Below are 27,417 nucleotides of genomic sequence, written 5' to 3' on the forward strand. Positions count from 1 at the left end.
AATCTTTGAACATGAGGCGATGGTTTTAAACTAAAAGAGGGGAGATTCAGGCTAGACATGAGGAGGAAAGTTTTTACAATTAAGGTGGTGAAACACTGGCCCAGGTTGCCCAGAGAGGTGGTAGATGCTCTATCCCTGGAGACATTCAAAGCGAGGCTGGACGGGGCTCTGAGCAACCTGATCTAGTTGAAGATGCCCCTGCTCCTGCCAGGTGGGTTGGACTAGATGACCTTTGAAGGTCCCTTCCAACCCAAACTGTTCTATGATTCTATGGTATGATACACAGTCTGCATTCTGAGAAGTCCCAGAGGCTCCTGTGTGTGTACAACCAGATTGATGCTGCCACGGCCGTGCTCTGCAGAGAAGTGGTGGTAAGGGAGGCGGAAGAGATGGTAGCCTCTGGAAAGCGTATCTTTACCTTTCAGGATGTTTTACTCCAGAGGACAACTGCACTAATCATCTGTCACAATTATAATGGGAATAAAGACACCTGAGGAAAAATAATGGGACAATAATTAGTGTTTGGTAATAGCTGGTACCGGCTGCACCAGCAAAACAGTGTCCCTCTCACCTTCGCTGGGAAGCAGAAATTAATTTCCATGTGCAGTTCATGAAATTTAGAGGCTGTCTTCTGTAAAGAAAATGCTATTTTAGCAGAGCTCTCAGAGACTTCATAATAGGAAGTAAAATATTAATGATATGCAAAGCACTGATATGTTTGGTTTAGCTCATTGTACCATGATGGGGTACAACATTGGAGTACAGCGTCAGCTTTTCCCTCTGAGTTGGTGTTCTGTGAAGTTGGAGTCATGATCAGCATATTTAATTTCTTCTGCAGTTGAGAACACACATTAAACTTCTCTTGGAAAGGAACAGGACTCAACTTGCCAGATCCTCTCTACCTCTCGCTCCTGTAATTTCAGATGGTGGAACCAGTGCGATGAAACTGTTGCTCTCTGGTTTCTATTTCCAAACACCAACTAATCTGAGCAGGGCGGGAAGGGTCTCTTTCTGTTTTAAGGTTTACCTCCTTGTGGCTTTTCCCATGTACCTCCTTTTTGTAATCCTGAAGTAGATTAAACAATCAGATAAAAAATGCAGCTTTATATGAAATATTTTTGGTCCCTTCTTAATATGTTTATATTGCAGCTTGGCTAAATCTCATTGAATTATTTCCAATAGCCCAAAGACTGTTTAAAAACTGCTGTCCATGTGTTTCTTTTCATCATTGTTTGAATGGTCTTTTTTCAGTTCCGTGGACCTTGTTCTCTTCTGACATTTCATTAAACTGTTAGAGGAAGTTGAGATTAGTCAGGTCATTTCAAATCAACACAGCAAAGTCATTCAGCTGCAATATGAGGGGAGGAGAAATGCCTACACATTGAGTTCCAGGCTAGATACTAAATGCCACACCAAAAAGAGACATTGTCCCCACTGCCCAGCTGGCTTCATCTCTTAGAGCAAAAGGAGATTGTATTACGAAATTACCACAGGGCATTCAAATTACAGGCCGGTTATGGGAGGAGAGGAGAGGCTCTTTTGCTTTGAAGCTGGGTTTTTTTGCTGTTTATCTCTTCAGTGAACATCCAGTTCTTTGCATACAGATGTGGAATAAGAGCCCAGGTCATGATACCAAGTTATTATAAGCAAACTCGGGGACATGCCTTAACCTTCCAACGTAAGAGATCAAGAGGTCTGCGCTGGTACAGGGTGGCAGAGGCAGTGAAGATGGTTCCTGCCTCTTTGTGCTGGGTTTGTGGGTTTGGGATTTGGGAGAGCTCATGTTCACTGCACCTATTCTGTAGAAGCACAACACTCTTTACTAAGGGAAGGCTGAACCTCACCTATCCTGTCTGCAGTCCTTGGGCTTGAGAGAGAGGATTTGCATAACTAAAGTCCTTTGTTATGGAAATACAGCTGCTATTTAGGGTGCAGCCAGATTGACAACAATGGGCAAAAGATCCTGTCCTGCCTCTGTGCAAGTTACCATGAGCAGTGCACTCTCCCCCAGGAAGCTGCTGGTTTCTTCCAGAGACTAGATTTATTCAGCTCTGGAAATCATTTCACATTTCACCAACTCCCTACCTATTTTTACAGTGGTGGTTCAGGTTGAAGTGTTATCTTGTCTCTCGGTATGTCATACACCAAAGGAGTGAGAAGTTAGGGGTGACCTCTGACAGCTAAACTCCAGTTAATTGTGATTTTGTGTCTGAATAATTAATTGGGATATTGAAGGTGTAACAAAATTTGCTAGGCTTAATGCTTGGGGAGGAGATTGGATTTTTTTTTTAAGCTAACTGAAATCTTGTCTAAACCAATATTGTGCTATAAAAACAGTGAGCTGCGATTGCATGTACTGTTCCTGCTCCTACTTCAACAGAAGAAAACAAAGTTTAGTTAAAGGAAAACAGAAGGGCGACAGTCTTTGCACTGAGTGCACTTGTTCACACTGCTGCCAGCACCTATTTTCTGCAGGCAGCCAGCTTCCCCATCATAGCAATTGCAATAAATGATGGGCTAGAGCTCCTCCAGAAATAAACTCGTACCTAAAGATGCACCGTTTTTCATTCCTTTCCTGTCTGTTTCGTAGATAACTCAGATGCCCCAATGAGCCCCTTTCAGACAGGTTTGTTCACCTGATTTGCACCTTGGTAATAAGTTGCCATTTAGTGGCATCAAAGGAGTATGTAGTGACCACAGGCTCCCACACCTTCCCTCGGAGCTTACAACACTGTCCCAGTTCTTTCCACAGTGAAATCTGCCCTCAATCCCCATCTGCACTTGAATGTCTATACTTACCTCGGAGGCCAAACTGCAAGTAAACTTCAACCATTGGGTAAACTTGTTAAAAACCTGGCTTCTATGGTTTTATTGTGAGAGCACCACAGAGTTTTCTTTAGCACATGACTGAGTCTTTTACCTTCATCCCATGTGTTTATACAGGGAAAATCTGGCCATTGGACAGGAGAATGTTTTAACATTGTGTATTCTTCCCAGTGCACCCTGACTAAAGTGGGTGTCTTAAAAATTAATCTGATAAAATGATCTTCTGTGTTTGATCGGAGATGGCAGCAGAGCAACCCCACTTTATCCAGTATGTGAAGTGTCTGGAAAAAAAATTGCTGAAAAGTATGATCCATAAGAAAGACAATTACAAAAAGAGAAGCTTTAAAAGTCATCAAAATGCACATAAAATTTTCTGGCAAGGGCAGCCTAGACCTCTGGCTTATTTGGGCCAGCTGCCATCAGTAGGAATCTTTCCCTTTGCTTTCAGTGGGCACTGATTCAGGCCTTGGAGAAATTGCTCTTGAAAAGATTTTGGCAGTTAGCGGAAGATTCCACCAGAAACAGCGGGACTTTGCTTTTCACGCAAGGAGCTGGGTATTCTTCAGCAGCTGTTACTGAGGTGCCACCAGACCTGCATCACAGTTGACATGCCGTATTGTTGAGTGTGATATAACAGGCTTACATTTAAAAACTCACTGAAAAGCTGAGTACCAAAGTAAAATACAGAATTTCAGCAGGAAGCACAATCTGAATTTTTACTGTTTCGGGGCAGTTTTTTTTGTGGAGTAAAAACTCATACAGGAAAAAACAGAATACTTTTGAAGTACTCTCAGTTGGGTATTTCATCCCAGGGTGAATCTTGCTTTTCTTTCACTCCTTGGGCAAAAATTCACAGCCAGTCTGGGATTTGTGTGTAGTTGCAGTGTTGCTCCCCTGTGTACTTGTTCTTTGCTTCTTAGTTATTTGTCAGCAGTGTTTCTCCATGGAATATTTTATAGCACTTGAACCACATGGAAAGTATGCACCAAGCTGAACCCGCTAAATTTGGTGAATTATCCGTTGTGTGTAGATACTCTCATGTATTTCTAGGGAAATAAAAAAGCACTAAGGGCCCTCTGTCCTCTTCAAAAGCACTTCTAAGGAATGGTCTCAGGGCTTTAAAAGATCCTCCATTTTCTAAGTGCTGTGTGAATTTCCATGCAGCTCACTACCTTCATTACTGACTAGAGCCACAAACCTCAAGCCAACAGACAGCTGGAGGGAAGCTGTGAACTTTTTTGACCACATTTATTTTAAAATGTTAAGCCAAATTACATATAAAGTCACGGAAGACTCAGAACTCAGTTTTCTGCCGTGTGCTTCTCCATCAGCCCCACCACTTGTCTGTTGTATCACGCCGCTTTTTAGAGAAACTAATCCAGTTTTGCTTAGCCTAACTACCGAGTGTCCCTGTTCTGGCAGTCCCAATGACCGTTTTTCTTCAGCAGATTAATAAATAGTTGTGTAGTCCATCAGGTGTCTCTGTGTCAAGTTCTCTGGTGAGCAGGCTGCAGAGGAGCCACTGTGCAGCTCAGGTACAATATTTTGGGGATCTAGAGGCCTAAGCACTCACACTCTGGTGCTGACCGGTTTAGAGAGGACACCACTGGGTATGCCTGACACACAAATAATGTGCATCTGTCTGCTGTGCTTGAACCCCTGACGTACACACTGCACCTTTTTGTCCTGAAGTTTGCCCATGCTGGGCTGCGATCAGTTGTATCACACAACCACCTCCACATCCAGCCCACCAAGGGGATGAGTGTGTGACAACAGTCGACCTGACAGCCTGGCTCCCAGGAATAATAACACGTCACGGTTCTAGCTCTGAGGACTTCAATACTGTGTGATGTATTGGCCATGATGGTGTGAGTGAGTTCAAGAGGTGTGTTTTGCACTGGGGGTACAGGGAGGGAGCAGCTGGACGGGCTGGTGTAACAGGGGCACACACAGACACAGCCATTCCCACCCCAGGGGGTGCCCTGCAGACAGTAAATACATCAGCACCGCTAAGCTTGGTGTATCTCTGCAGACTGCTTTGCTGTTCTTACTGCAGGAACTTTAGAAGGGGATAAAATGGTGCCTTACTGAGCACACCAAAGCTGCAGAAGAAATAATAGGGAATTAATAGAAAAATGGCAGACAATGGCAAAAGCTACCTCAGGACAGGTGCAGTTCCAGCCAGAAACCTAGAGGTGCAGAGACAGAGGAAAGCATTGTGTCATTATTTCTGTATTTTTACTATTCACAACAGTATTAGTATGATACTCCCAAGCTTCACCAAGCTCTCACTTCAGCCAGATATTCAAAAGCAGTCAGCCAGATATCCCAAAGCACGACATACTCCCGTGGAGTCAGGTCAGAACTATAAAGCTGTAAGTGAATGACCTCAGCACCGGAGAGCTGAATTTCTTGGAAAAAAAACTGTGCAAATGGGGCAAACATGCATATCCAACACATGCTGTGCTGGTGTACCTGATGCAAAAGCCTATTCAAACTCTTAATGTTCTGTATTAGACTATAAACCTTATGATGCAAATGGAGTATGTTACTTACGAACCCGTAGGCAATATGATACGAAAAGTCATTCTCCTTAATAAATTATTTCTATGGTTTTAAAGGTTTGGGTCCTTGGCAACATATGTTTTTGCTTGCTAATGCTAATGAATCCCTCTTGGAGGAGATAGATTCTGTTGCCTGGCCCTCCTCACAACTCATAAGGCCAACATAGCATTAAATAAACTGAAACTATTTGAACTTTGTAGACTTTTTCTGCTGTGAAACAACTATTATGGAAATGGCATTTAAGAGTGTGTCTTTTTTTTTTTTTTTTTGCCTTTAAGAGTTTTGGAGTAGTCCTTCTTTTTCAGTTTCAAGATGACCAAATTGTTCCAGTAATTTCTGATCTCCCTGCCAGTTTATTATTAGTGCAACTGGCTACAAACCAGCTGACTGATGTCAGTCTCATAATAAAGAATGACAAAGCTAGACAAGGGTCCCATGAGAAACTGAAGGAGGATCAAACACAATTGTAAATCTGTGCAAGAGACTACAAGGTCTCTGGCAAAATTTTTATTGCTTTTTATAGCACTACTTATTCAACAGGTTTTCTTTTACTTTCCTGGGTGTGTGTATGTTGCATTGTTCTCTGTTTTGTTGTTTGGTTGTTGGTGATTCTTTTAATATGTCATGTAATGGAGTACACTAATATTCTTATTTAATGTGAGTGCATAACTCTTCATTTAATACGACTCATGAATATATCCCACAAGGTAGAACATCCCTAATTATTTGCTGTATTGCCAACTGCAGTCTGAGGTTTGCATCTTGCAGTTATATAAATGAATCGTAATTGTGAAGAAAAGCCGTGTTTTCCAAGGCTGCAATGGCAGTTTTTCCAGCTATTGTGTGCACAGGAATGTGGCTGCACACACCTAGAGATCTCCAGACATAGTAAAGCTTATGGATCCTGTCAGCTGCAGAACAAAAAATGAAGTGTTAGTATAAAATCCACCCATGTTCTTCCCTCATCTTTCAGTAGCTCTGTTCTCAACTAAGCCTTAGACGGTTTTGCAACTAAATTTTTAAGAGTGGTGTTGTAGAAAGGTCATTGCATAAAACCAGACAATTGCAAGAAGTCTATTTGGATTATTTCCAACAGGACTAAAACTGATTATAATCTGGTTCTCCTGGTCTTCTCAGCGGTAGGTTTAAAAAAGATGCCAGGTTTAGGTTGCTCTTCATTACATTATCTAATTTTTACTGCCGTGCTGTTCAGGATGGGTTCTTAGAGGGAGAGTTATATCCCCAAGAGTAAGATTTGTGGAAAACATCATTGCTAAAAAATGAACTGTGATGTAGCCAGCAAGAATGCTGTAGCAGAGGAAATGCTAGGGGAAATGCTGTAAGGAGTTATTCACCTCAGCCTGAGTTGCTGGGATATGGTGTGTCACTCTTCTCATTGTAACTAAGAAAAGCTATTGCGTTTTCCATATCTACACACCAAGTCCGTTCGGGGATCAAGCTGTATTTACCTGAGCTGTCTCTGGGATCCAGTACAACATACTCTGCAGATCAGGACCTCTCCACAAGAGACACTTGGACTTCTGCATTCAAAAAAAAAGAAGTGTTTTGAAGAAAATTTGAATCTCAACAACTGTTTTAATCTCATTTTCCATTGCCTGAACTGTATCTTTACTGTAATCTGTGGTACTCTGCTGGTGATAAAAAGTTTCCAACCTTCAGGCAATATGAATATGCAAAGCATTCCAGCAGATTCAAATACCATCTTGCCCCACTGCAAATCTACAAAGGTGGTTTTCCAGCACACATTAGGCAACACCTAACCTTTGAAAAACTCACTCCATTTCAGCAGACAAGTAACGTGCTCTGGGAAAAATTCAAACTTGACTCCTTCAAGCCAGACTATCAATTCAATTAAATTGCCTTTAGGATACTGTTTCTTATTTCCAGATTTCCACATAGTATGAAACAGTAACATTTACAGAGGGCAAAAGTTTTACTAGGAAGGCACATAGAGCCTCATGATGTCTTTTGTTCAAGAAAACCCTCAGTACATTAAAAGGAAAGAAAAAAAAAAAAGAAAAAGAATAAAAGCAAAGGAAAGATGTTTTTGCTGTTCTTTCTTCATGTTTGTGATGGCATCTAATGATTCGAGAAGGCCTCAAGTTTTTTATTGCAGCCTGTTTTCTTGCTTTTTGCAGTTTCAACAGATTTGGATATGATCATTTCAGTCCAAGCTCTACGTTGTTAATTCTTTATTATTGCCCTTTCTCCTAGCTGCTTTACAAGCTGCAGTGAATGCCTTATAGGCATGTCAAGATTTCCCACAGGCTGAAATGCGTCTCTTTAGCAGTAAGACCCACGACAGAAAAAACAGGAGATCCAAGATAAATCCCTATGGAGGATTACTCCAGGGTCTGTGGAGTAGGCAAGTTCTCTTGCTGCCTGGCATCAGTGAATCCCTTCATGTCTGCATTGGTAAGGCCGGTACTTGTCATTCTCTCCACTTCACCATCCTCCCCACCACTTTCCATGGTTTCCCGTGCCTCCAAGAGCTTGTCAAACACATAGTGCGAGGAGGATCCACAGGTGAGGTCATTTAGCATTATGACAAAATATCGCATGAGGTACCAAAAGAAAGAGAAAACAACTATAGAGTAATTCTCCCTTCTGGCATCCCGTTCTCTTTCCTTAACTTACAGTCCAGGTCCTCGGGGATAGATGTTAATGGAACTGAAAATTGTGGTAACAGCTGGCAGGGCACAGAAGTGCAGAAGGTGACTGCCCATCTTTATACATGGTCATCAGGTCAGAGATGAATTAGACCCTACCATCCGTAAGAGGGAACTAATGACTACAAGGAATTGGGACATTTGTTTTACATCTGTTTGTAATGACAGAAGCTCCAGCAGCACAGTGGTCTCCTAACTCTGAACTGGGGCAGTGGTTCAATACTGACTCAGAGAGAAGTGTGCCAGCAGCACCACTGAATGCGCATTACATACAATACAGCAGGAAATCTGGACAGCAACTTGTTATAATGCTGTATTGGAAATGCATGAGTCACCGTGTTTCTGGAATCTGAACCTTTCTCAGCGTGTTTTTGTGCTAGATGCCCTGTCATGTTGGAGAAAGCCTGAAGGACCGATCCTAGGATCTTCGTATTAGAATACTTTAATCCTCTCTGTCATCTTTCTTCCTGTTTCAAAAAAAACAAACAAACAAACCCAGAATGCATCAACCATTTCCTTCCATTGTAAAATATTATTTAAAACACTTTTGTAATTGACACTAATCTTCTCCTTTATGAGAGCAACACACTGAGCATTTCACCTCAGCTGCTGCCTCACACCACCGTGCATACAGTACAATGTCACCGTTGTTTTCAAAACGTTTCTTACAAGACTGAACACAACACTGCCAAAATCACGTACGTGCTGTGCGTTAACTAAACATGCAAGGGTCGCCTCTGCATTTCTTTGGCTCCCTTCCTCCTCTTCTCCCACCCACAGTTGTCTCTGTCTCCAGGGCTGCACCCCTGTCTCTGCAGGCTTAGGATCCAGGTACCGCTCTGAACCGCACTGGTGGCAGAAGGTCCCTCCCTCTAACAATTGTCACCATTTCTCTACAACACTTTGGCTTTTTTCCTACTTCTTACACTAAAATCCAGTGTTGTGCTGAATTACAACTAAAATGGTTTTATTTAATCTGATAACAGGATTCACACACACACACAGACACACTTTTTAATGAGACATTTGAATACAGGTGTATTCCAAATGATCAAAGTGCAAGAAAAATCAATAACATGGCTGTGCTAGAAGCAGGCTGCAGAAGAAAGAGAAGCTTCTCATCTTGCAAACAATTATATCTGTTGGATTGAGCATTTGAGCCAAGAAGTCTCAGCAAAGATGAGTAAGATCAAAGAAATGCATTTAGGAAGGGTCGGGGCTGAAGACTGACAGCTCAGTGATGATGTCCATCCTGAGTCTGATTCATAAAGTCTTTGCTGCCTAATGGGCTTTTTAGATACCAGCACCCAGGCTGTTCGCAGTGCCTGTGAGCCAGCCCTGCAGGCATCTGCAGCCTTCCCTGGAATCACAGCAGTGCCCAGAGCCAACCTCACTGATGAGAGGAGGAAGATGCAAAACACTAGGGTTCCCCAGTCCTTGTCACCTGCTGATCCTGGTCAAGCAGGAATAGCCAGAGCAGGCCCAGCTGTCCCTGAAACCAGCCAGGCGGCAGAGGGGTTCTGTCCTGCCCACCTCGGGCAGTAAAAGCGTACAGCTGGGAAAGGGGAGATTTGGGAAGCTGAGTTCCCCATTGTTTTCAATAACGCACGTGGAGCAGACTTACAGCAAAAGCTATTATACAATCTCTCAGAGATCTTCCTAATAGCCTTACAGAACCATTTCTCTCCATTGTATTTAAATGTGAGAAAGTCAAGCAAGTTCTTTACCATATAGAGTTGATGTCAGCTTTTTAAACAGGTCTGGTTTGTTTTGGTTTTTGGGGCTTTTTTATTTCATAAAACTAGTTAATTTTCTTTCAAACAAGGATAGTACATCAATTCAATAAAAACAAACCATGCCATGGATGTAGTTAGCAGATATGATATTAAGATTGCATTGCGTCACACACATGTCACTTTTTAACAGAGTCCAACGTGTTTTGTAGACCTGCCTTTATCTGCTGGTATGATGTTGCCTCACTTCTGCTTATAGCTTTTACAGTAGGAGCAGAGAAACACAGTAGTGAAATGCCACTCAAAATTTATATGTCACTTATATTGACTCACAGGAACAAATTTTTTTTAAGACAGCAGGTAACTGGGCAATAAAAACCATGTTCAGTCCTGGGTACCTCTGCCAACCTGCCATGGCTGCTCCAATATAAGTTAATTTATCACACGCTTCACGGGCTCTTAAGCAAAACAAAGATCAGGTTAATGATAAATGACTGCAGCACATACCCTCTGCCAACTGCTGAGTCTGGGATGGGATACTCCCCGGTTACCTATTTTTAGCAACTGCATGGCCTTTTTATGCCTCTTAATTGCTTTAGTCATAAAAAGTATGTATGCAGCAAGCCGATTTTGCCCTAGTGATTTGTGCAAGGATTGTATGATGAGGCTGCTCTGCTCTTGTATTTGCTTCCAGGAAACCAGTGCTGCACCAGTAGCAGTCACACTGGTGATTTATACTCGTGTGGATCTGCATCATTGGTCTGTCTTCTGTAAGCTGCTCTTTACAAGTGCAACCACCCTAGCTGTCATTGCTGATGTTTCTGCCCTGGTACCTTAGTGGATCTTATCTGAAATAATTTGGGTTTATATCTGAAAGTGAGCAGCTATGTGCATCCTATGTGCAGATAAACAAAACTCCTGTCTCAGCCTGATAATAGGTTGTTATTTGTGAATTTTATAATAATTGCATTGGAGAAAGGAATTAATTAAATCTGTGCCCTGCATCTATACCCATGAGAGCAGTGTCTGAGTCCTTTGCCCTTTCTTTGGTGTTTATGTTCACAGTATCTACCTGCAGCACAGCAGCACTACCTTCCTTCCCCACCTGGCAGAAGGGATGGAATGGGGCACAGGGTGTACATTAGCTCAGCGCTTGCATTCCAATTCAAGCCCCAGCTCCTTGAAAGCCCACACCACCTGTTTGTTGACTCACACTCTGACGCAAGCCCCTGTGTGCACCAGGAAGGGAAACTCAACAACACTGCAATGCCTTTTGTGCCTGAAAACAAACCCTCCTCCCTCCCAGACACCACCACTTAATCCTATAGCATTGCACATTCAAGTCTGTACTCCTCTGACGTGGCTAAAAAATATGGACCAAGCTGGAGGGACGTAAGCAGTTCTTCCAGGGCTCCCTGGAAATCTGGAGGAGTGTTCATACCTGCACAGATACACTCTTCTCCCTCACTTCAGGCTAATACAAAGGAAAACAAAGATCAGTGTTACGTTATGTTATCCATTAGTCTTGTATTAGGAACTTGGAGGCATCATCCCAAGTTTCCTTCTTCATTTCACAACATCTGTAGGTATTAGTTTCTTCAGTATGTTTGTGTTCCCTTCTGAACGTTTTCAAAAGCTGAAAAGTTAAAATAACATGGAGTGGTTTTAGTGCAGTGCTCCACACATTGTTTCTATCATGTGATAATTGCTTAACTGCAGTACACTTCAACAGCACAATTTATTACAAACCTTGGAAGTCATTTCAGGAGCCCAAGGACCTCATGGACCTTGGACCAAGTTTCAGCAAGCTGCTCAGATGTGCAGTCACTAGGCAGATGTCTGGAAACGTGTTCTTGCACATTCATCTGCTAACACAAACGTCCCAACGCAAGCATTAGCACTCAAGAGCATTATGTGGATTTTAAACAATCCCTGGAAGAGCTGGGTCCCATAAAAGTTATTCTGACAGATATAATCCTTCTCCTCTCCTTTGCCAAGTGCTTGCTCTGACTACAGGAGCCAGAGCACATCAAGTGAGACTCCTGCTTGCTTCCATTGCTTCTGGTGCTCCAGTCACTGCAACATCCCTGCCCAGTGCTGACTTCACTCTCATTTTTATTGTTATTATTCTAGCTGGGAAAGAAGCAGCTATGTGGAAGGGAAAGATAAAACAGGAGATAAGAGCATATTTTTATGCTTTCATCTGCGCAGATGACTCATATGGGACAGGTTTATTCCTCGCCTCTCTTGGGATTAATGCCTCAGGGAGAACAGCAGCAAAATTAAGGCTCTTTTTGCTGTTCTGGAAAATAATTCTTTCTTTCACACTGCTCCGTGAGGTCCTTGAGGCAATGGCTGTGTGCACTGCACATCACACAATTGGCTCCAATCTTACTAGGGCCTCTCAGTATTAGTGTAATAAAAGTAAATACCAAGTGGTCAGAGATTAATTATTATCTGGACATTCTGTGCTCTGGCAATAGATTACAGGAGCCACTGACTTGTACCTTAAGGCACTTGAATCTGCTGTTGGCGCGAGGGCGAATCCATGTAAAGGGACAAGACAGCACAGTGAAATCCCACGTTTCTTGCTCAGCGTGTAGGACACAAACTAAGAGAACGTGATCTCAGGAACTGTACGCTCCGTATGGTGGAGCAGCTCCAGCTGTGGCTTTTTGTGTCCAACTCTGACGACTGTTTCAAGGAGTCAAGTACTGTTTTATAGAAGATGGAGAGGCAAAAGCTTTCATTAGATAATGTTTGTATTAAGACCCATATCCTCACGTAATTATTTGAAGAGCAATTCTAAATAATTCATGTTTCAATTAGATGTTGATTTATTCTCCTCCACCCTTAATTTTGTTTTGAGCAGGAACTGACCCTGATCATGCTCTGTGACGCAAGAAATAAACTTGCTTCACAATCAATACTGAAGTGGGGTTTTTTTGCCTTACTTGATTCTGCCAGCTTGAGGGTTTTGGTGACATTTTGCCTATTGTTATTTCACTTTCAAAGCCACCTCATAATTTATTTTTGTAGTTGCAATTATTTATGTGCTAGGCTATTGTAACAGCATTATATCAGTGCAGGGAGATGTTTCCAAGGTTGAATTTTATCCAATATACTTATAATGTCTTAAGAAAACAACAACAATAAACTTGTGAATAAATTCCTTTGAATCTTTGGCACTGGAAAAAGAAAAATGACAAATTTGTGGAGCTCAAACAAAAGCAACATTGACAACTGTAACGCATAATACTGTAACTAAGAATGTTGGAAATGGCCTCCTACAAACATATTTCCATAGCCATTCTGGTTGTATTAGCTTTGCCTTCACTTTGGAGTGCAGTTTTGGCTGAAGATGACTTACGAGTACTGCAGTAACATCTGGAGGCTCAGCTCGCTGTGTTAGGAAATCCACAGGGTAAGGGACTGTTGCTGTTCTCAAGACATTTCAACCTAAATGAGCAGGACATGTGGGACTGAAGGGGCAGCAGTCAGACGGTTCACCCACGTAGCAGGAGCATGAGAATTCATCCAGGAAAAAAATCAGATCTACTTTTGCCACATCTCTCTGCTTCTGTCTTTTCCTATGCTGTACTTCTAGTGGTGCTTCTCCTGGTATCCGAGCTGTCTTGGAGTAGCAGAGGACTGTGAGCTGCTGCCTGGCAATGGTTTCAGTGTAGACGGCTGCCTGTTTAACGCACGGGGTGTCCCCCAGCAGGGACAGGCAGAGCAGAGACCTCAGCTGCTGCATGCTGAGCGCACCGTGCTGATTAGCCAGGGAAGCACATGGGGGTGGACCTGGAAGAGGTGCAATGACACACATTTTCCTTCAAGCTTATCTTTTACCTGTTGAAGGGGCGATGTGGATATCCAAATACATATGTAACCAGGCACAGTTACTGCTTCAGGTGCGAGGTGGGTTAAAGCTGAGTATCTTCAATGCATTATTGGCAAGTTCTTCACTGCGTTCTTCACTGTTGAAGTTCATCTGCTGAGATTCCTACCACTGCCAGAGTTACCTGTTTTGCTAGCTGGTTTGACTGGAAAGCATGACCAAGAAGGGAAGAAAAGAGGGGAAATCGTAAGCCAGAGGACACAAATTCTGCAGCCCCTAAATCACTCCAACTTGCAATAATCATAAGACTTTTTAAATAAATGTTCACTCAGCCATTAACATTTTGTGAGTGCCCTTGAGACATTCTTTCTTTCAGAATCTATTATTGCTTCAGAGCAATATCTGTAATTGAAACAAATAATAAAATTCAATAAAGAGCAAACAGGGACAGTTTCTTAGCCTTAAAGTCAACTGGTAGAGCATCGCTGGTGTCCATACAGCTGCATGTTCTTCCTGTGAAAAACAGCGTGGCTGAATGCAGAATTGCCACGGGGAGTGCTCCCTGGCCTGTGCTGGTTGGTACTGAACAGCACCATTTGTCAGCTAACAAACAAACTGTATGGACAATCACGTGCCAGTACCTGTGCTGACTCCTCTTAATTAACTTGTGTAGACGAAGCTCGAAGTGTTTTTTCTAGAATATGCTATATGGTCTTCTGAGTCTTTATGATACATGCTATTAAATACATATAAACAAGGCTATATACTTGGGGTTTAATGCATTTTCATTCATTACATGGACATGAATATTAAATTTATGTTATTATGCTGTCTGGTGTTGTCTGCTTGACTCTTTATTTCTGTGGCTAATGTTTAGAAATAACTTGCCTTTTCTACTAGAACAGGTCTCATCGCTCTTGCAGAAATGCTCCTGTAACTTTGACCTAAAGCTGCGGGAGCAGAACCTTTCATGGAGTGAAGAGCTGCAGGTGACAATCTCAAGTCAGCCCGACAGCAGGAGCTTTTTTGGTGAATGGAAAATACGTTTCAATAGAGATGTGGGGGTGAAGAACCCAAACAAGTATCAACTGCATTTAAAGGGAAAATAATTAAAGGAGAGAAGACGGGAAACTCATCATGCTTTGTTTATTAGAAATATAAATGTTCTTTATTGCTCACTGCTCTCTAATTAAAAAACAAACAAACATGAGACATAGGAACAAAAGGAATAAAACAATTAAGCGGCCAGACCAAACAAGAGAAGAGAGATGAGGCTAAGATATTTTGATGGAATCTAAATTCTGCTTCCTGAAACATTCTGTGCAAGGGGGGTCAACTGGCTTTAGAGGTCCAGGTCTCAACACTACCTGTGGGAGCGTGTGTCTTGTTGTAAGGGTCAAATAATTTGTAAGAGACATTCAGGAGAACCATCCTGGCAGACTTTCATCCTGGTCATCTTCTGTGGGTCTTCCTGCATGAGTGGAGTTTTGGCACACACAAGTACTGCAGAGTCTGAATCTGACAGAACATTACAAACAAGTCTGAACTATTTAATCTCTGCTAAGTATTACTAATGTATTTTTGCAGTGTTACACTACGGCCATTGTCTGGCTTTGAACATGACTGAGACCATGAACTGATTCAGATCAAGTCCATCCAGCCCAGCCCTAGTGCTGCAGCAGAGCCCAGCAGCAGATGCTCAGGGGGGAGCTTAAGAAGCAGGCCCTGAAAAATTACTCTTCTCAGCAGACCTCTCTGAACGTGGGAAATCAGCAGCTCTGACACTTCCTAAACTTTCAGGATCCACTGTTTAACAGTGGACCTGTTCTCTAGGAACTTATCTAGTGCCTTCTGGCTCCTTTGTAATTTTGTGCCCCACAGCAACCTGAAGCAATAAATTCCACAATGATTTCATGTAAAGGAGTCCTCTTGTCTGATACTTTATTTAGATTCTCTCTAGTTCTTATCTTACACAAAGTAGTGAATACTTGTTACAGAATCACAGAATCATTTCAGTTGGAATAGACCCTCAGGATCATAGAGTCCAACCATAACCTAATTCTGTCACTAAACCATGTCACTAAACCTAAGAACCTTGTCTAAACACCTTTTAAACATCTCCAGGGATGGTGACCCCATCACTTCCCTGGGCAGCCTGTTCCAATGCCTGACAACCCTTTCTGTGAAGAATTTTTTCCTAATATCCACTCTCAACCTTCCCTGGCACAACTTGAGGCCATTTCCTCTTGTCCTATCACTTGCTACTTGAGAGATAAGACCAGTACCCTCCACGCTACAACCTCCTTTCAGGTAGCTGTAGACAGTGATAAGGTCTCCCCTCAGCCTCCTTTTCTCCAAGCTAAACAGCCCCGTTTTCCTCAGCCGCTCCTCATCAGACTGGTGCTCCAGGCCCCTCAACAGCTTCATCACCTCCTCTGCACTCTCTCCAGCACCTCAATGTCCTTCTTACAAGGGGCCCAAAACTGAACACAGGATTCAAGGTGGGGCCTCACCAGCACCGAGTACAGTGGCACCATCATGTTACACATTTAACCTTCTCCACGTGTTTTGTGATTGTACAGATCTGTACCTTATAAAGTCTTTTACTCTCCCATCATTGCCTTTCCATAGTGAAAAATCCTATTCTGCTTCTGTTTCTCTGCATCAAAGCTGCTTTTTGCAAGTTCTAATAATCCTTTTTGCATTCCTTTGAGCTTTCTCTGCTTCTACTATATCCATTTTGATGTGGGATTTGCAGCATTCAGGAATGTGTCATAATGATACGTGACGGGTTGCTCTGGGTGTCTTTCCTAACAGCATTGCCAGTGTTCTGTCTGACATGGTGGCCTCTCCACCAAGCACCCAGAGGATGGTTTCCTAGAACTATCCACCCTGGCTCTCTCATCCCTTTCCTCAGTGGTAACAGCTCATTTAGAGCTATTGGCTCCCACCCCAGATCAAGCTACAGAGGAAAAAGCCTGGGAAAGTCCCATCATTTACCAAAGCTGCTGATCTATATGAATGTTAATTGCAGTTAAGAGTCCTCTTGGGTCAGTAGTAATTAATTATCATACAAATACCACTACAGCCTGATGATAAACTTCCTGAGAGTTTAATTCTAATACACACTAAACTTTTAAGGAGGATGGGCAAAACACAGAAGATCACAATTTCTTGAAGAACTAGAAGAAAATGAGGACATGGACAGGGCTTTAACAGGGTCTTGGGGTTCTCTGTTGCTCACTGCTCTCAAACAAACAAACTAAAAAACAAACAAAAACAGCAACTAAATAACCATAACAGACAAAAAAAAAAAAAGGTAAGAGGGTAAGATATTTAGGAGAGTCTAAATTCTACAGAGTAACATTAGACTATTAAAAAACATAAGCTTTGTCTGTTGCCTTCATCTTACTCGTTTCCCAGTTCAAAAATGTTCTTTAGCGTAGGCCCTCCTAAGCACATGATTAGATCTGACTTGAGATCGCTGGGTCACTATGGTGTTTAAGAATGGTGGACAACTACATGCTTTGCCACAAGGGACAGATGCCAAGCAAAGCCTAGACAGGATAAACGCCACGAAGTCAGAAGACACTACAAAATCTTAAAGTACCAGGAGAAAATGAAATTTAGAAGCTCTGGTATTTGTGTTGTATACTTAAAACGACCCCAAACCTCCAGCTGATGCTGAATGTGATTTGTGTTTGTAATTAAATGACATCCATCCTCTTGGGAACGCACTGCTCCAGGTGCTCTCTGATCAAACACCATCAGTTTGCCCTTTTTGCTACCCTGGGCATTGTTGCTGCTGTACATACTTTATTATTTGTTAAAGGTGCTCAAGCAAACAGGTGGGGTTTTTTTTGTTTTCCTCCTCTCTTCAGTTTTACACCAAAACGTCCCTTTTGTATGAAATAACAACATATCTGAAGATGCAGTACTTGTATTAACACAGCCCTGGAGGAATGTAGGGTTTTGCTAATCTGAGTAGAGCTGGCGTGCTTCCCTGGTTAATACTTGTCTGCATATGAAGGCCCAGAAAAACCTTCTGAGCCCCTAGAACAGTGCAGAGCTAACCTAATCCCTCACGCTGTGCTCAGCCGGGGTTTCCAGGACATCACAAGCATGGTGGTGGGAACAGGGTTGCAACAGCAAGGCTCACATCCCTTGTGCAATGGAAAGTTTGGAGAGGAATCGGGTAAGTGCTTTCTTTCCTGAATTCTGGCAGAAGGCTGCAGAGATGCCTCTTCCCTCAGGCAAGCTACGTCTCAAGGGTGAAACAGAGATGTAGAAACTGCAAGACAATAAAGCATGATTAATTTCTGTTGTTGGTGAATGCTGTGCTGCTGCAGCCCAATTTCCAGGTGTTTTTAAGTGTAATCCCTATCTTGCTTACATTCTTCTGGGAAGAGATCTACTTAAATTAGCGCAATCTCTTCACTCTCTAATTTACTTCATAGGGGTGTGGATCAGGAGAGCTGTTTGCTGCTTAGCCCGAACAAGATGAATGTGATGCTTTTGGATTGAAAAAAGCAATTACGGCAATTGTGCGTGGAATGTTTGCATTGCTTGTCTCCTGTTTTTTCTAGCCATCTTGCAATTTGGGGGATGTTATCTACTTCTGATTTAAGACCCTGTGAACAATCCCCGGCTTTGTGAAAAGCAAAGCAGATTGCACACTTTTCTTTCAGCAGCAGTTCTCACAAAGATAAGCCCAGTTTTCGTCCTTGCCAAGCTGTGCGCCAGTTTGTTCCATTACTTTCTGCATTTTAAGACAATACTGGAGTTTTCGACCTCCATGAGACCATCCCAGAATATTTGCACAGGAAAATGTGCTTTGTAAATTACACCTACAGAAATCAAGGGTAGTTTAAATCTCTAGAGTTGTCGTGATTTGTACCTGGGATGCTTCTTAGGCATTGAGGTGAAATTTGGAACTTCTGTAAAGGCGGGAATGTAGAGCTTCTTTATGTATTTTATAGGGAACTGCCTTATGTAACTTTTTTAGGCAGCATGGCTGAATTGAAGATACAGCATATTTAGTGAGGCACTTCCACCTCAAGAACTTGTTTCCCTTGTTGATCTGCCAAACCTGTTATTCAGCCTTTAGGATATAATACAACATGTAGCTGTTTACAGAATTAGAGGGTGGAATACATGAGAAATCGCAGAAAAGTTTATGCCTGGTGCTTTGAGCGTGGGAAGCACGTCCCACCTAGAACAAAACACAGATGTGCTCAGTGGCGCGAGGGATCAGTTTGTGCCCAGCAGCACTGACAACACTGGTGAATAAAGTTGTCTGCTTTGTGGTAAACGCTGTTAAAATAAAAATGTGGTTTTGTATGCAGAAAACATTTTGTGTTGGTCACTATTTTCTTTCCAAATCTTTTAACAAGGGAAAAAGATTGTTTTGGGTTGGGCTGAAACTCAACTTTCAGCTCTTTTGCAATTTTCCAACACTTCCAGAAGTGGAAGCAGATTTTCCTTCTTATTAAAAAAAAAAAAAAAGGTTAAAAAAAAATTCCCCGTGTTCGCAGCAGCGGAGCCATCCGCGGCTCTAGCCATCCGCAGCTCTGGCCATCCGCGGCTCCGGCCATCCGCGGCTCCGGCCATCCGCGGCTCTGGCCATCCGCGGCTCTGGCCATCCGCGGCTCTGGCGGGCAGGCCCAGGTGCCGCGGCGGCTGGAGTGCCCGTGTCCGCCCGGTGCCTGGGACACCGCGCTGGGTCCGGCCCCGCTGCCCGGCGCCGGTGTCTATCGCCCCGCGGGCCGCACTCCGCTGCACGGCCCGCATGGCCTCAGGCCAGGGCCGAGCAGGCAGGTGGAGGCAGAGCACAGGCAGAGCACGGGCAGAGCACGGGCAGCCACCGAGGCACTCCCTCCGGCGCCGCCGGCCCCGCCGGAGCTCCAGCAGCGGTGCGGGCCGCTGGAACCGCGCACCAGCCGGGCAGGTGGCGGGTCCGCAACCCCCCGGGCAGCGCGGAGCCGCGGGCGAAGGGCGGGGCGCGGGCCCCGCGGCCAGGGCCTCCCCGGTGGACGGGGCGGGGCCGGGCCGCCGCGCGATTGGCCGGCTCCGGGCTGCCATTGAAGCGCGGCCGCCGGTGGGGCGTCACAGCGGCGAGAGGGGGCGGGCGGAGGCGCCGCCGCCATCCCGCCCCTCCTTCCCTCCCGCCCGCCTTAAAGCCCCGGTGGGCGCCGCAGTGGTGGCAGTAGCGCAGTGCGGGCGGCGGCTGCGGCGGCGGTGCTGGGCTCGCAGGGGGCGGGCGCCATTGGCTCGGAGCGCGGCGCCCGAACGCGGCGCAGCCCCTCCCGGCCGCCTGCGCTGCGCCCCCGCCCCTCGGGCCGGGGCTGTCACCGCACCGCGCCTGACGCCGGGCGCCCGGCGCTGCCAGCATGTTTGACAGGACGCGGCTGCCCTTCGTGGCGCTGGACGTGGTCTGCGTGGCGCTGGGTAGGTCGGCGGGCCGCGGCGGGGCGAGGGAAGCCGCCCCCGAGACGCTGCGCTCCGCTCCCTCCCCGCACGGCGCCGCACTGATCGCATGCTCGCCTCCCCCTCCCCGCGGCGCCAGGCACCCCCCCGGAGCGGGTCCTCGTCCAGCCTGCGCCTTCGCTGTGCCTGTCTGCCGCCTCCACCGCTGCCTGCCGCCCCTTCACACCCATCCTCCTTCCCCTCCCCTTCCCCACCGCACCGAGCGGACGGCGGCGCCGCGGCCTCCTGGCCCTCGCCCGGAGGAATCTGGTCGCTGCCGCCCCCGCCGGGGCCGCGGGTTGGGAAGGGGAAGGTCCTGGGGGGTTTGGAGCTGCTGCCGCTTATCCACTGACATCTGGAGCTGCCTCTTCTCTCTGCTGTCCTTCTTCTTCCCTCCCTTCTTCCGCCGGCTGTGGCAAAATCCTGTGCGGGGAAGGCGAGTGCTGCAGCCTGGGGTGTGCGTGTTACCCGGGTGGGTCGGAGCGGTGTCCGGCATCACAGACACGGCTCACCCCGGCTGCAGCGGAGCTGGCACCGTGGGTGGTGTGCAGCAGCCAAGAGGTGCAGTGTGAGACTGGAGTTGTGTGCGGCCTCGGTGAAGCTGAACTCGTGCTCTAGTTGAGGACTGGAAATGGAATTGGGGTATTCGTTAGAACGTGATGTTTGTGTCCTGTCTGTGCAGGAGCGAGAGACGCGTGTAGGGGCAGGAGCGATACCTCGGTGCGGTGGTGGTCCCGTGGTAAACCTCACAGCCACAGCACACTGCCACGGCACTGCCAGTTTGTGTTAGCTAATGCAAATAACACCTTCCTAGTGCTGCTGTCTTCTGTTTTCAGTCTCTAGCTCTGTTAAAAACGACATCATGGCCTGTCAGCTTAGGTTAATTTTTTCCTTCTATATCGCGACACGCCGTAAAGAGTAATGATGTTAGTTATCAATTAGCAAAGGGGAAATTCTACTCTGTAAAGAGCTGTGACTTCTTGGTATTGAGAGTCAGGCAAGTGTCTTCAGTATCTGAAGAGGTGCTTCTTGGTCCAAGTGTTTGTTAGAGGTGTTTGCTTCTTAATTGAATGGGAACAGCATTTCAGTAATACATTTTAAGCATTTGTCACATTCAGTGGTGTTCACTCAAACAGTTCTGGCTCATTAAGTCTCTCATGGTGTAAGATGTCTATAGCATCAGTATGAATGTAATGACCAACACTGCATCTTGCTGGATGCTTTGTATGGCGATGGAACCTGTAGCTAAATGGCACTGAAGAACAAAATTACAGTGAATGATGCATTGGTTTGAAAAAAATGATATATGAGAGAGCTTTTGGAGAATGAGTGGATGTAGTCTAGTAGGAGCAGTCTCTATTCAGATCAGAAGTTTTACAAAGCTATGCTGTAACAAGGCTTAATCTTTTTCATACTGTCTTTATGGCCACTCAAGCAGTTTTGTCTGTCCTCATAACTGTCATTATAAAATCTTTCTAATTAGGAAAAGCTTTGCACTGTGCATATATTTTTGTCTGTTCAAGGACTATGTGCATATTCTAAGTCATCTTGAGTTATCAAGGCAAACAAAATATATTAAAATGAAGACTGTAGGAAGCATATGACTTGAGGGCTATCCAGCTAAGAGAATAAGGGTTTTTCCCTGCTTCTGCCTCAAGTTATTACCTAGGGGCTAGATTCTTGGCCTTTCTCTGCAATGTAGTACTGATTCACACACCTTCCCTGCTACCAGGTAGCATTTGGATCACAGATGCTCTAATCTGATGCCTTGGTGTGCTGGAGGGTTGACAGACTTTGTTTTCCCTTGGGCTTGTTTACTTCCTACTAGTAGGAGCAAAAATGCAGGCAGTGCTTAACATAAAGACTCCTGACACCTGCAGCTTTAAACACATTGAGCTAAAGGTTTTAGTGAAACTCTAGCTGACACAAAAATATGTGAGTGTAGGAATGGGATAGATAGTGGATATAGAACCAAATTATTTTCCTCTCTCCCTGGCTCCCATGTGATTGAGACAGCCATTTAGAAGAACATAGTCTTAAGCCTGTGTGTCTAAAGGGGGGATCTGTTTTAGGTTTCTTTTCTGTAAGAGAAATGTTCCTGTTGATTGTGGACTTTTATTCATTCTAACTCTCACTTCTTCTCTACCCTCCCCCCCCAAGTGTACTTTGATATCTGCTCAAATGACCAAGGTAACTGCCCAGATAAATTGACTTGCAGGTATTGATAAGGTGATACCTAATATCTCTACTAAAGAGACCATGAAGAAGCCTCCAAGAGACAAACTCTTTAACTGTGTCATACTGAAAGTTTAAGTCTATGGAGACCAGCTTCAGTTGAGGACTGAACTCTTAATTTTGGTGTGGTAGCCCATTCTACCACAAAAAGGGCTACCAGTAGCATACTGGTTGCTTTAGTAGGTCAGTTTGAATAGTTATCTGAAGAGGTTCCTTCCAACCCTAAACATCCTGTGATTTTTGCAATCCCCAAGGTAACTCGTACTGTCAGTTGATATGGAGGTGGCCTTTTTTTTCTTCTCCCTCTCTTTCCCCAACCTTCCACATAGTAAGTGAACATGGGGAAGAATTAATTTCATTGTGTCAGCAGTTTTGGACAGAAAAAAACTAAGGAAATCACTTCAAGTTGCAGTGACCTGCCTAATCCATAAGCTCACTGCTACGTAAGTGCGTGACTCTGATTGTAAGTGCCTGTGACTTGCTTGCTCCTGTTGTAGTCAAACCATTTTTTCTGCAGGTTCAGCTCTCCCAAGGCAAGTTTTCCAAAAGGGAAGGAAGGGAAAGAGTTGTTACTGTGATTTTTGGGGTGATATTGAAAGGTCTGACAAGAGCCCAAGATGGAAGAGAGATAAGAGACAAAGAAACAGATCAAGAAAGAGCAGGCAGCATGGGAGAGCAACATCTCCCCCTTTATGTGGCATTAAGCTATCAGATCAGTTGCTGCCTGAAACCTAAGTCTCAGGTTGCTATTAATTGGCATTTAAGGAAACTCTCTCCCCCATCCACCTTTCTACCCAGTAAGGGAGAGAGAATCCAGGCAAAGCAATCTTTGGTGCCCTGAGAAAATTAAGAATTTTCTTTATTATCAGGATGATAATTCCTTCCTTCTACATGATACTACTGTTTCAGTATTAAACTAGTTTACTATTCTGTAATCTAAAAAAAAAAAAAAGCAACCTCTGCAGATCTTTGCAGCGTCTGTCCTTAAATAGTGTGACGAGGCCACATCTGCATTCTGTGTGTGTGTGCTGATCTGCAGCACTGGGGGTGTGTGTGTGTGCAGATCTGCAGTGCAGGCAACAGCTCCCTTATTCTGCGGTGCAGCAGACAGTGGCCAACTTCTTCCTTTCCCAGAAAGCATGAGTGGCCTGGACTGCAGGTTTTCTTCTGCATGCTATGTTACTTGTCTCTTTGTTCTTCTGATGGACATTCTGTGTAGCATGGCACAGATGTGTAAATGGAAGGACAGTTCTAGACAACAGTAAAACCAGTTTTCACCAGTACTGAGACGTGATTCTTATGGTTTATTACAGTTTAAATTTGTCATGCAAAAAATAACAGCTTATTAATAACTTTGTTAATTAGCTTGTGACTGATGTCTTCATTAAGTGCTACACTTAGACTCCATGGCACTGTTACAGGTCTATTGTTTGACTGCAAATCAGGCTGCTTCTTCATTAAGGCAGGTTAACAACACTTAAAGAACAAAGTTGGAGAAAGCCATGGTAATTTTCCTGTAGTGAGTGGAAGAACAACTAAATATGTTTACCTTTGGACCAAATTCTCACTAAGACCAAGATCAGATTAAAATAAGTTCGGCAGGGTTAACTGAAGTAATAAGGAAAACATTCTCAGTGCCACTAAACTAGGACAACTTGCTTCTGGTCCGTGCTTGTTGCAATTCATGCCAAACTTGAGTGAGGGATGCAGTACAACAGAATTGTTTTAGTACCTTGCCTGACTATGCAATCACTGACAAGCTATTATAAGTAATTAGGGAGTGTACTTGTCAATTTGTGATTGCTGGTGTAATGCAAGAATATGTACAGCCAAATGTTAGAAAAATTGATGTCTTCTAAAGAATTTGGCCCTTCACTGTTCTGATCCACTCTTCTTTAATATGTTGGAAATGGTAAAAGATTATTAATAAAATTTAGAACTGCTGTAGATTGTAGTTAATTTTGGTGCATGTGTTGAGTTTTCTGGGGTTTTTTTCCCTTCCTTTCACAAGTTCTGTCCCACGCTGGTTCCAGGAGCCAACTGAAGACTTCCCTAGTGTGCAGCTGTTTTCTGTCAGAGGGGCTGTGTGCTACTTGGGTGTTGAGGTACCTTGACCTGCAAGCAGTACTTGTATGACAAAGAACAGTTTGGTACATGGTGGGTGGTGGGAACAGTGAACCTGTGGCAGTCTGATTTTTGTCATGGAGCTACTTCTGAGTTAAGGGAAGGAGAAGTTCTGGGCTTCTGAACAGAACAACATGTGGACTAAACTCAGGAATACTAAATGCTTACAGTGCTCTTTTAAGCTTATTAGATAAAGACTGCAGGAATGTTGTGTGATAAAAAGCAGATGCATGTGTACAGGGCAGGCGAGTTTGGTTTTGCAGTGTGTGAGATGCCTGGGACAACTTTGCACACTTCGTACAATGTTTTTGCTTTAGGTGCTGTTCTTCCCTTTTGGAAGTGTTTACTTGCTGTCACTGAAGGCAGTTGTCTCTGATGAATGAGGTATTGCTGTTCAGTCAAGGAAGGCCTTCTATGTGGGTTAGCACTTCCTGGTTGCCCTAGTTCAAATAAAACCTCCTCCACTATTACTTGTGACTCACTGACATGTGTGTCACCATCCTTATTTTCCATGTCATGTGGATGCTCAATTTTCCAGTGCATTAATACACTGTAAAGGTGTAACAGGTTAATGTGAAAGGGCAGCTTGTCTTTAAATGGCACTGTCTACCCGGGTACCACAAGATGATTCTCATCAAGTTGTCTCTGTTTATTGGAAACATGGTTGTCACCTGAAACAGTGAAAGTCTTGCCTTCCCTTTCACACTTAGCTTTCTTGAGCACATGAGACCGAATACTGTGGTTGTGATGTTGTCCCTTGTTACTGTCTTTGGCAAGATCTACCCAAAGACACTCTGTCTTGCTAGGAAGCCTTCAGATAAACTTCAGGTTAGAACTTGACTAGTTAATAAACACTATTTGAAGTCAGCAATCAGGTTCTTGCTTTGCTGGATATTGCTATTAAAGTGTATCTTGTACTCTGGTTAACCCCTGTCTCAAAAAGAGAAGTTCTTGCACTTTTTACAGTGATATCTTACTCCTAATTCACCTTCCAATGCTTTGCTAAGAGCCAAATTTTGAACTCAGCACTATATTATTTCCTCTCGGCATAATAGAGGAAGATGCTTGTCAGCACTGAGGTTCCCTACCAGCCGCCTGAGCCCTGGTGACTCTTTGACCTTAAGCAGACGGAAAGACTCGGTGCAATATGCTTATGTGAAGCTGGTGACCTTTGCTTAAGGGAGTGGGAGGAAAGGGGCTTCTGACATTTTCTGTAGAAAACTAAGTACCACACTAAAGCTAAACAATGAAGTAGTTCATCCCTCATAGTTGATGAGGCCCTGCCTCACCTTTGTAGCTGCTTAGGTGCTTGTTTGAGCCTGTGCTGATTCAATGCACTGACCTGGTTTTAGAGAGTTGGATGGTATGAACTCATATTGACTAAATGCAGCCCTGTTTGGAGCCCATTCAGTCACAGCCCTGGTGTGAGAGAACGTAAAAGCAGTTGACTGCTGCTTGCCTGTTACTGCGTAATTTTATGTAAGAGCATTGTTGCACTGACCCAGATGCTGACGACAGGATAAAGCTGTTAGTCCTCTGTCTGTGACCTGTGTCTGGAGCCACAGAAGCAAGTAGCAAGATGTGACCTAACTCTGTAAGGTACCTGATGATGAGAGAGATCTCAGGCTTTGTATGTAGCCTTCCTAGTGACTTGGAGTTATCCCAGACAACTGATAATTCTCCTGGACTAATTCTGCAAAGAGCATTAATCTCACCTTGGATGATGGGGAGGGAAAAAAGTGCTGAACATAATTATGTGGAACCTTATTGGCAAAATACACTACCCACAGAAGTATGGCTATAGAAAAAAGTCAGATTTATTGGTATGGCCTTGATTATTGCTGTGTCTGCTCAGGGGGGTGGTGATGGTACAAGGAGTTGGCTCCTTTCCTTCTCTCTTGTCCTGCAAAGGAAAATGCTTTTTCTTGGCATCTAATAAAGAAAAACAGTTGACTGAAGACAACTGAAAAATCCATAAACACTAGAAATTCAGGTAATGGATAAGTAGTGAGTGACTAGTTTTAACCTGGTATATGGCAGAAATAAAACCATTTAACACTATCCCCAAGAAGCCAGATTTCCTTAAGATGCTTTCCTAGACCACTTTGTTAGAACAAGGTAGTTGTTGATAATCTGTTCAGCTGTGACAATAGGCCTCTCAGTTCCCTCCTGCGAGCAGACCCACAGTTTTCCATCTGAGTAGTGTTGTCCTGCAGATTAAAAACTGGAAGAAAACTGTGCCACTTATTTATATTAATGATTTTCTGCTCATATCTTCTTGTTTGACAATCAACTGCTAATGACTTGACCCACTTTCTGGGAGGAATTTTCCTTCCCAAGTTAGAAGACTGATCTCAGAGGCACAGAACTAAAAACTGTCTTGATCAACTTGCATTGTCTTTCAAGCTACTTTTGTCAGATTCTCTGCCACATGAATCTTTCTAGCAGTCAGGTGCAGCTTTTAAACGTAAGACTGCTTGTTCATACAGAATCCAAAAGTAGACCCAAGTAAGCTTCTTTAGCAGAATATTATACAGAAAAATAATGTTGAATCTGTCTGGTGCATTTATCAAACATTTTCTGTTATCATATTGAGTTACAGGATTTGAAACAACCAGTACAAGAAGCATTAGTAGGCTAGTTTTGCTCTGTTATAGCCTTCTCTGATTAATCTCTAAAAAGCTGTAACCAAGAAGCAGTCTGACTCAGGAGTGTGTTCCTTTCAGTTTTGTTTGTATTATATTATAATTCAGTGCAGTTTTGGCATCTCCTATTCATGTGGCATCTTGATACCCAGTACCAGGAGAATAGTTGTGTGTTTGGGGAAAGGGGGGGAGTGGGCTGCTTTGTTTTTAATTTTAAATTAAAAAGGGTGAATATGTCAGGTCAGGGATCAGAACGCTGATTCTATTAAATGGAACTGGAGTTATGCAAGGGC

General features: G+C 44.0%; 1 protein-coding gene across 2 annotated transcripts in view; it reads left to right on the top strand.

Moving 5' to 3' along the window:
• Positions 1–20,044: 20,044 nt before the first annotated feature.
• Positions 20,045–27,417, top strand: part of PLPP1 (phospholipid phosphatase 1) — a gene marked incomplete at its 5' end in the record, with an annotated part of 66,916 nt that continues 59,543 nt past the window's right edge. For both annotated transcript variants that reach the window (XM_080362827.1, XM_080362828.1), the window contains one exon: positions 20,045–20,102. In XM_080362827.1, coding sequence (XP_080218953.1) covers positions 20,045–20,102 — 58 coding nt within the window. The remainder of the gene's footprint in view (positions 20,103–27,417) is intronic.

The sequence above is a fragment of the Nesoenas mayeri genome, assembly GCF_963082525.1.
Source record: "Nesoenas mayeri genome assembly, chromosome: Z".
Classification (NCBI taxonomy): Eukaryota; Metazoa; Chordata; class Aves; order Columbiformes; family Columbidae; genus Nesoenas; species Nesoenas mayeri.